The sequence below is a fragment of the Girardinichthys multiradiatus genome, chromosome Y, assembly GCF_021462225.1.
Source record: "Girardinichthys multiradiatus isolate DD_20200921_A chromosome Y, DD_fGirMul_XY1, whole genome shotgun sequence".
In the NCBI taxonomy this organism is placed as follows: domain Eukaryota; kingdom Metazoa; phylum Chordata; class Actinopteri; order Cyprinodontiformes; family Goodeidae; genus Girardinichthys; species Girardinichthys multiradiatus.
This window is the reverse complement of record NC_061818.1, coordinates 30,633,145-30,642,795: the sequence shown is the minus strand read 5'-3', so window position 1 is coordinate 30,642,795 and position 9,651 is coordinate 30,633,145. Positions and strand designations below refer to the sequence as shown.

Here is a 9,651-nt window from a genome sequence, read left to right as displayed (position 1 = left end):
ACTCAACCCAATTTTTATCTGGCCAACCTTTATAATTACAAAACAAATTGACTATCTGATGCAGTGTATCAATGTCATAATTCATACATGATACTCTCTTCCTGGTTTTAAGAGGGGCTTGGCTACAGAGGCTTGCATACCTAGAAGAACAAAGAAAAGACTGATAATATTTATGTTTCACAGTTTTTATATTTATAGGTTTTATGGCTCTGAAGCAAGGCTGTAAATTTAGGTCTGATTGATAAAAGGATATTTTTAAGGAACCTAATCGGGTACAAGTCCATGTCTTCAGATAACTATGTACCAAAATTCAACTACTTTTATATGTTAGAACATGGTTTTAGCCCCACAATAATTGAGTGTTCATAATTTTAACATACTGTAACTTTCCTAACTTTATTTTGTAATTTTGGTTTATACAGTTTGTTCAAAGTCTGGTGTGGCACACACCTTGCTCCTTGATTAGATAAAGTTTAGGATTTTCTTGGGTCAAACGTTTACTGGTGACATCTTTGAAAACCCAAACTGAGCCGCTGATCCGGACACCAAACCCCGCCCCATGAACGATCACATGCTGGCATGTCAGATTCACAGACCTCCCACGAGGCGTGGCCACTACGGGAGATTATAAATACCCCCACTTTACAACTGAACCATTCAGTTGCTATGACCTCTAACAGGGCTTGTGTATTTCAGGTTGTGTTTTGTTGAGCACAGTACCATATGGACTTGGCATCAGTTGCACGTTGCGTCGCTTCATAGTTTTTTTTAGTTGTTTTTAAGTTTTAACCATGCTGAAAAATAATGGGAAAAAGACAGCGATCTGTGTAGCCTGCACGGGATGCCTCTGCCTGCTGCTGCTGGTGGTCGCTGTGCAGCATCACCGCGTTCAGGTGACGGAGGAGGCGGACGGAGAGGACGCAGCTGCGCGCTCGGTGCCGGAGGACAGCGCCCGGCTCGCCCAGGATAAGAAAGGATTCTCGACCTATTTCACCAAGCTGACCCGGGGACGGAGGGAGGCGGAGAAGCCCGCACGGACCTCTGCCGCCGCCTCAGAACCTCCTCCGGCGGAGGACATCAGCGCCACTGACATCTTCATCGCCGTGAAGACCACCAAGAAGTTCCACCAATCCAGACTGAACCTACTGCTGGAGACGTGGATCTCTAGAAACATGCAACAGGTGAATAAATTCAGATTATTTTTTTCATTTCATACTAATCAGTTTGTTACAGCAAACTGTGTAAGTGATAATTTGTAGGCTCCAATTAAGAATTACTGAATAATAAAACTTGACATGTTTTAGGTGCTGCTTTGATCCTCTTGTCACCAGATGACACACTTAAATAGCCTCACAGTTCCTGTAAACGGTTCTAAATTTCTACAGCTCTGTCACTTTTTATTCTCCTCTGAATGATGTCCCTGAGGACGGAGGGAGCTGTTTCAGGACCCCCTGTTCTTCCTTCCACCTCCTCCTCTCTCCCTTCCCACTGCCTATTATCCCTCCTATTCTTCGGCGTCCCTGTGAGTGCCCCTGCTGCAATGGATGCTTCACAGCACCGACTCCAGCTCTGTTCCCCCTTTCCAGGACTAACAAAGCATCTTACTGAAGGAGGGGGGAGGATCTCCCAGCTCCTTGTCTCCTCTCTCTCTCTCTCTCTTTCTCCATGGGAACATGGGAGCAGAGTCTGGGTCAGCTACACTGGAAGGGATGGGAAAATGGGGGCTTTGCTTAGAGGTGATGCCTGGGACAAAAGGGGTGCATCTGCAGGAAGATTTGCACATTGGTGCACAAAGAGAGGCCTATTTCTTTGAAGAAAGCAAATAATATGTGGTTTTGTCCAGCATCTTCATGTGTCAGATGCTTTTTGAATAGTTTTGGAGCTCTTCACTTTTTAAAACCAGTCCCGTTGTTCATCTCAACTTTCAGAACATTTTACAATTAGTATCTATAACGATAGCAACCCATCAGTCATTCCAGGCTCAGAGTAGTCATTAGTTGGAACTGTTTGAGCATTTAACACTAAAGACTTTAACACACCCTCAGCATTTTACGACATGTGCTAATTGGCTTGCAGCTACTGTCATGGATGATATTAGTGAACTCCATCATCCAGAGGTAACAGCAGGACTGATAGGCAGACAGCTGGGGGGATAAAAAGACGGACGGGGGAGGGGGGTGGTATTGGGGGGGTAGACTGAGCAGCACAATGCAACAGGGAGTTCCTGGAGGAAGGGTGCCAGGTGGTCAGGGGGACATGGAACAAAGAACGGCTTTAATGCCAGCCATATGATGCACAGAGTTCCCACCGTGTGCATATGGACGTCCTTATCAGCAGAGGTTTGATTCTCACGCTCAGCTGATGAACATCTGTGAAGTTTGGATACTTTTTATACCCATATAGGCAAGAACAAGAGCATCACTTGGACGAAAGCAGAAGTAACACGGAAAAAATTGAAAGATATTGGTAGACATTTTCACTTCCCTATACTGCTGTCTGTGCAAAGGGAAATTTTTTTTTAGAAATCTGCAAATGAAGCTGCTCTCTAATTAAGGCTTTTTTTTCTTAGCATTGTTAAATATATATAAATAGATGTCATCTATAGATAAGAAGTCCTAGATCTTACATTTTTCTGAACTGGAGCTTCTGATGCTGAAAATCTCCCTATAAGAGACTTTTAGTTTTAGATTAAATATTCCCATAGTTGAGTTAATAACATTTTTTCAGTATGAGGTTGTAAAGTAGAAGTGGTCAGCCTTGGCACAGATGCAATATTGTCTGTAACATGCCCCTTCATTGTCCCTGACAAAAAGTGCTGAAAGGCTCCGGTACAGAGAGGGGAAGGAGTCAGGGTGGAGGGAGTTGGTGGAAAGAAGGGAGCCTGGTGGCCTTCCTTCCTGTGGAGCTGGAGGCAGCCAGCCAGGCACCACGTTCAGCTCAGACAGGGTCGTTCGCACAAGTCCTTCCTGTGATATGGATTGCACCATACCCCCCTCCCTCTTTCTGATTTTCTCTTTTGTTGCTTATCTCTACTTTACAAAACAAACATTTTTTATTTATTTTCCTAAGTTTTTTATTTATTTTAATTTTCTGTGAAAGCAATTACTCCTTTAAGCTTCAGGAATGTAACAATAGTAGCAAGAATTCTTCCCTACATACATTCTGCTTCACTTAACTCCAGCAGCTGTTTGCAAATGTAAGCAAACATGCTCAGAATTTACCCAGCATGAAAACTCTCTGCATTGTTCTCTTTAAGAGGCTCTGGCTGCGCATTGGTCTCAGAGAGGGAGGAGGAGAGGCAGAATGAGGAGGAACAGGGGGTGAATGGCCACACACGGTTTTCGATTTATTAATCAGTGGTGATCCTCCCTTTCCTTCTATCCCCTCCCTCCTTCTCTTTTTCTATCAGTGCCCTGGCAGCTCTGGCAGCTGCCTCAGTGATTAGGCTGTCTATTCATCATTCAAACTTTTAAAGCAAACAGTGCCAGCCTGTGATCTCTTCACCACTGAAACCACCACCCTGCCTTAAGCAAATACAGGGTCTCTGCTTTTAGCATAAAAAAAAAAAAAAACATCTGCTCAGACTTTGCTCCAAAAACTCCCGTGGTAGCCTCTGTTTGCATCCTTTATTGTGTAAAGATCTCTAACTGCAGATGTACAAATGGTGCCCTATAGCACAAAGCGCCTCATCGTGAGGCACCACGACCTGGCGTGTCTAGACGTGTGGCCTTGATAAGGTGGCGTTATGTTTGGCAGGTGCTGCCTCACCTGAGGTGAAGAGTAAACATACCCCTGGCGGTTAGAAAGCCTGCAACCTCGAGCCTTTTCATCATGTACATTGAGCAGCTTGCACCTGCTCTGTGTAAGAGTCATCAGTGGCCTTTGTTGCTCACCCCTTTTATGACTAATTGCTACATTCAACAAGTGCCTGTAGTCTTGAGGTTTAATTCCTCAGACATTACGAGTCTGCCAGTTACACTGCTTCAGGGACAAAGACGTTGTATTGCCTGTAACATTTTTATGCCACTGTTTCAGGAGAGTAAACACGGCGAGGCTCTGGTGCAGGGCCTTGCAGCGCAAGCCGGCTGGTCCGAGGGGGACGTGATGTGGGGTGTGTGTGTGGGAAGCGGACCGTCTGCCTCCTCTTTTGTTGGTTGTCTGGGATGCTTCAGGGCGGCTGCATGGTTGCCATGGAGAGAGTAAAACGCAGCACAAAAGGCCTTTATTGGAGCAAAGGGCTGTTTAACGCAGTGTGTTTTCCACTGCATAAAAGACACGTTGATTGATGCTAATCACAGCAGCTGGATGCAAGGAAGTGGGACTTTGTTTTGTATTTGATCATGTTACAGCTCCAAATAATCGGCTAAAGGTTTTTTTATTTATTTATTTCATTTTAGGCCAAGACATCTTATCTGTGACTTTTCTTTGTTTACAGACCTACATCTTCACTGATGGGGAGGACGATGAGCTAAAGAAGAAAATCGGTGAGTTTTATGTGGAATTTTAACAACAGAGAAGTGCTTTGTTTGATTAGAAAGGACCTTTCACGAAATACTGAAAGGATTTTATGAATGTCATAAAAAAATCTTCCTTGGATTTTTTCGATTTGGAGATAGCCTCCTTTTATTGTTCAATCTCACATTAAAACACTCCCTTTTTCTGTTTCTTTTTTTTTTTTCTTACAGGAATTCACGCAATCAACACCAACTGCTCTGCAGCTCATAGCCGGCAAGCTTTGTCCTGCAAGATGGCGGTGGAATACGACAAGTTTATTGAGTCAGGAAAAAAGTAAGCCTCTCCATCTGAAGACTGGTTGATAAATTAATAGTCTGAAATTCAGTGCATCTAATCTCTCCTTTGCTTTTCCTGCTTCATAGATGGTTCTGTCATGTAGACGACGATAACTACGTGAATGTTCGTACTCTTGTGAAGCATTTGTCTCAGTACCCCCACACCCAGGACCTGTACATTGGTAAACCCAGTCTGGACAGGCCAATAGAGGCCACAGAGAGGCTGGGTGAAAACAAAATAGTTAGTTAAGGCATAATTTTTTAAGGATATAATATAGCTGTTTCAAAGTAACTGCAATATAGTAATTGTTGGTTTTGTCTTCATCTAGAAACCACTCAATTTTTGGTTTGCCACGGGAGGAGCTGGGTTCTGTGTGAGCCGGGGTCTGGCACTGAAGATGAGCCCATGGGCCAGGTGGGATTAAATTTACAGTTAAACCAGATGTTTCCATAGTGTGTATAAGAAGACACAATCTTCTTCTATGTCTGACATGAAATCAGACTATGGTTAGGTAGGATTACCAAGATTACACAAAAATGGCAGACTAATGAGAGAGGAGATTTTTTTACGGTCTCCAAATTCAGAAGTCTACATGTAGTATTTGGTAGAATTGCCTTTTAAAGTGTATGATTTGAGTCAAACGTTTGGGTATCTAATATAATAGTTTGTTGGAACTTTGGCTCATTGCTCCTGACAGAACTGGTGTCACTGGGTCAGGTTTAACAGGAAGCTTGCTCACACACACACTTTCTCAGTTCTGGTCTGAAATTTCCAATGGAACTAAGATTTGAGCTTTGTGTTGACCTCTGCGAAACACTGACTTTGTTTCTTAAGCCACTTTGTAACTAATCTGGTAGTATGTTAAGATCATTGTCCATTTGGAAGACCTGTTTTTTGCCAAAGCTTTATTTCTTGGCTGGTGTCTTGACATGATGTTCTAATATTTCCACATACTGTTCTTTCGTCCATAATGCCACGTTTCTCCTGCAGATGCTGTTCTCAGGCTTAAAAGCGTCCTCCTTTTTCCTCCAAATTTAACAAAGATTATTGTGGTCAACTCTTCAAATTTTAGTTTTTTTAGAATACTACTTTATTTAGACTTGTCTCTGAAAAAATAGTCTTGAAACCATATTTGTGATTGCACTTGCATTTTTGTTGCTTTTGGAGTAATTAATTTTTCCTTTGCGTGGCCTTCCAGCCCATGTCTGTACAGCCAACACATATACAAGGACTGTTTTGGGGTTTGATGTGCTCATTTTGCACCAAAACAGCTTCATATCTGGTAATCCTAAGTGCTCTAAAAAACTAAAGGTTTAGTCTGAGTTAATGTTGGACAATGAGGAAAAAGAGGTTGTGTGTCGTTTTTTACAGTGTATGTAAATGTCTGGTTTCAAATTCACATATTTGTACCTCAGTAGAGTGAATGAACATTGTAAAGGTATTTTATTTTTAGAAGTAAGCCAAAATGAAAAAAATGAAGTGTATTTAGTCTTGACCTTTAACCTCTCTGTTTTTCTTTTCTCAGTGGTGGTCATTTTATGAACACAGCAGAAAAGATCCGCCTACCTGACGACTGCACCATTGGCTACATCATCGAATCGGTTCTGGGAGTCCCTCTGACTCGAAGCAGCTTGTTTCACTCCCACCTGGAAAACCTGCAACAGGTGTCCCAATCTGAGATTCACAAGCAGGTGAGACCCTGACAGGACTATTTTTGCTTTTCTTCAAATGAACATCAGTAGGTTAAATTGAATAAATTGCCTAAATCTTTCTCCTTCTGCTTCCAGATCACTTTCAGTTATGGGATGTTTGAAAACAAGAGCAATATTGTCAGCTTGAAAGGGGCTTTTTCTGTGGAGGAGGATCCATCAAGGTGGGGACATTTTTCTGCTTTATATTTAAGCAGATCTCTGACACATTTCCACTCATCCCATTCTCTGATCTCCATTTTCCAGGTTCAAGTCTGTGCACTGTCTCCTGCATCCAGACACTCCATGGTGTCCCTCTCAGGTTGCCTTCTAGGGTGACCGCTCCTTTCTCATCCTCGTCCCCGTCGTGCCTCGGTATCTGAAAGGCTCACGGGGACCAGTGTTTTTCGTATGAGACCGTGTAGCTGCTGCGTTCTCGCTGCAGCCGTGCGTGGTCTTTAATGGTTTTACTAGGCTGCTGTGCGGCCCATCTTTGGACTCTTTTCTTCCTTTCTGGACTCTGAACTCATCCCAAAATGCTTGGGTGGAGGATTTCAGCTGTCAGAAGGAAGTAGCTTTTGCTATTTAGCTTTGCAGGCAATCAGTTGTGCTTTTGTGATGTATACGTTGCTTGTAAATGCATCAGCAATTCTCATAGAATGTATTCTCATATATCCGAGCCTTTTGCCAGCTTTCTTTTTTTCCTGTTAAAAACTGTAATGCCACTCAGGTTTATGCTTGGCTTTGAGATTTTCATAATGCGAAAATTTTTTGTCTGCCAAATTCGTTCAGTTCCAGATGACTCCGGATAAATGCTCTGAGATGAAGATTTTGCTGTAATTTACATGAACAGTGTTACTTTTCCCACAACCTGAGCTGGCAGTTGGCAGATTTCCAAATGCATTTTTCTTTGTGGGACTTAATCTGAAGTATGTCAGAACAAAGCACTTTTCCCCTCTTATTTTAAAAAAAAGACACATTTTAAGATTAACTGGCTGAGTTTACATTCTTTTATGACATACTTCAGATTTGATTCCAAGCTAAACAAAAATAACCCCCTAAGAATCTAATTTCCCTGTTCATTCCTATGTATTTAATAACACTCGTTGCATTAGTTACAATCAGGGAAAAGCAATGAGTGGAAGAGATTGTGTTTTGGGAGTGGGGGGTAACAGTCTGCTTTGAATATGTTTTATGTTGTTTAAAAATTGCACAGCTGTGTTTTAAATGACCTGACGTTTGCATCTCACCTCTACAGACCCCTCACGGTGGAGAATTACTGGCTAAAACAGCCAAAAATACAAACATCTGCTCGTATAATCTAAGCTGCAGTCTATTGTGGCTTGCACAAAAAGAACTAAGGGTTTATATGTTTTTGTCAACACGATTAGTCCTTATTTACACATAAATCCAGCTGGTTATTGTTGAGGCCTGTGAGGTGAGAGCAGCGTCAGTATTTCCACATGGAGGTGTTTTGATCTCTCTGTGTCCTCTCTCACCCATATTGGGTTTCATCTTTATGGCAGTATTGTATACTGCACTTTTGTTTAAAAGAATAGTGATTGTGTAGAACGTAATTTTCTCATTGTGGTTTACACCAGTTTTAGGATTTGTTTTATATTTTTGCTATTGCTTTGAACTGTACCGCATGACTGGTGTTTATTCTCCAGTATCTGGAGGGTTTTAACAGTTCATTCCCACATCTGACTTCTCAGGGATTATGAGCTGATCCTGGTATTAACCACCAAGGGACCCTTGGGTGGGACCCGAAAAGTCAAATAAAAGCACAAAACCACTGGGAAACTTCCACATATTTGTCATCTTTTTATTTGAGTTTTTTCAGAGTTTATAGAATTACATTTTTAGCTAGCTTCAGTCAAACAAAGTTAAATGATGCAGATGATGCAAAGCCAGAAGTGGTATCTCACACACAAGGGGAAGCTGTAAAATAGGATATGAAATATTGTATTTTTATTTTATTTTACTAGGCTTGCTATGCAGTTGTTACTACTTGTTATGGATTTTAGAGTGGGACTTTAGTCTCTGCCAAATTTGTATATTTCTTATGACATTTAAGAAACTTAAAGGAACAGTGTGTTACAATTATTGACATCTAGTGGTCAAGGTGGAGAAAGCAGGCATGTTAATTAGTGGGAAAACGTTAATTAAAATAAGTTGACTCTAAATCAGTAACCGTTTGGAGAAATTTTAAATGATTACTGGGTTTTTAAGATATACAACAGGCTAGTGTGTTTTACCTTTTTTTGTCTAAAAAGGGAACATGCACATTAATCTGTATAAGCAGACCCTCTAAATGTAAAGTGTAATCTTAAGGCAAGGTTATGGCATAACGCTGCAATGACAGTGTTCTATCAAAGACAGACTTTACTACTATTGATAGACTGACTTCAAAGACTGCCCACATTGATTAAACAAAACCTGAATGAAACAAAACGCTTCCTTAAGATATAAAAAAATGAACCATTAAGGTACAGATTTTAAAGACTTGTGTAAACTGTTTTAACAGTTAAAATCTCTCACACAACAATGTGTGGCTATGTGTTGTACATATAGACAGTAACCTGTTTTGTGCCCGTACCACTTTCCTGTCCAGTGTTTTATTCAGGAAGCCATTTTCCTCCCAAATGTACAATAATGAAATGTAAAATACACTATGTTAAATGATTTCATAGCTTTTCTTAGCAAGATTTCAGTTATAGGACTTGACCTGATTGCGAATGACCAAGATTTGATACAATAATCAGTATGGAAAAAAACAAAACAAAAACGAAGTTGCAGCTGAGCAGCCTCAAAATTGTTGAAATGAAATTTAAAAGTTTGGTCACTTTTTTAACATGAGTTTATAAATAATAATTTAGAACCCAGAGGAAAAAAACAAGGTACAAAATTGTACTAAAATAAATAGTGCTTCTCACCCTAGAAATTAATTGAACTAAATTGTTCAATTTGTTAGAAAACATAATGCAAATAGTTTGCTAATGAACACTGGTATAAAATCCCCCCTGGGATACCTAAAGAGAGTAGATCACACCAACATAAATGCATTGGGTTCTGTTTATTAGGTTAAATTTCTTCCACAGAATTGCTTGTTCAAAAAGAAATTAAGGTGAATAAATTTGTATGAAAGAACATGATGTCTACTTGTATGAAA

At 40.8% G+C, this 9,651-nt stretch overlaps 1 protein-coding gene across 1 annotated transcript; it reads left to right on the top strand.

Moving 5' to 3' along the window:
• Nucleotides 1-656: 656 nt before the first annotated feature.
• Nucleotides 657-8,288, top strand: LOC124863705 (beta-1,3-N-acetylglucosaminyltransferase lunatic fringe-like). Its single transcript, XM_047358144.1, has 8 exons — nt 657-1,181; nt 4,436-4,484; nt 4,686-4,788; nt 4,878-5,031; nt 5,120-5,205; nt 6,317-6,482; nt 6,579-6,664; nt 6,747-8,288. Exons 1-8 carry the CDS (start codon nt 792-794, stop codon nt 6,811-6,813), a joined length of 1,101 nt encoding a protein of 366 aa, XP_047214100.1. The 5' UTR covers nt 657-791; the 3' UTR covers nt 6,814-8,288.
• The last annotated feature ends 1,363 nt before the right edge of the window (nt 8,289-9,651 follow it).

What these genes read in the sequence shown, in the direction of transcription:
- LOC124863705 (XM_047358144.1), top strand. Translation starts at nt 792, where the DNA reads ATGCTGAAAAATAATGGGAAAAAGACAGCGATCTGTGTAGCCTGCACG. An exon ending in GGCTGGGTGAAAACAAAATA is followed by an intron (nt 5,032 to 5,119) that starts GTTAGTTAAGGC and finishes GTCTTCATCTAG; the next exon opens with AAACCACTCAATTTTTGGTT. An exon ending in AAGATGAGCCCATGGGCCAG is followed by an intron (nt 5,206 to 6,316) that starts GTGGGATTAAAT and finishes TTCTTTTCTCAG; the next exon opens with TGGTGGTCATTTTATGAACA.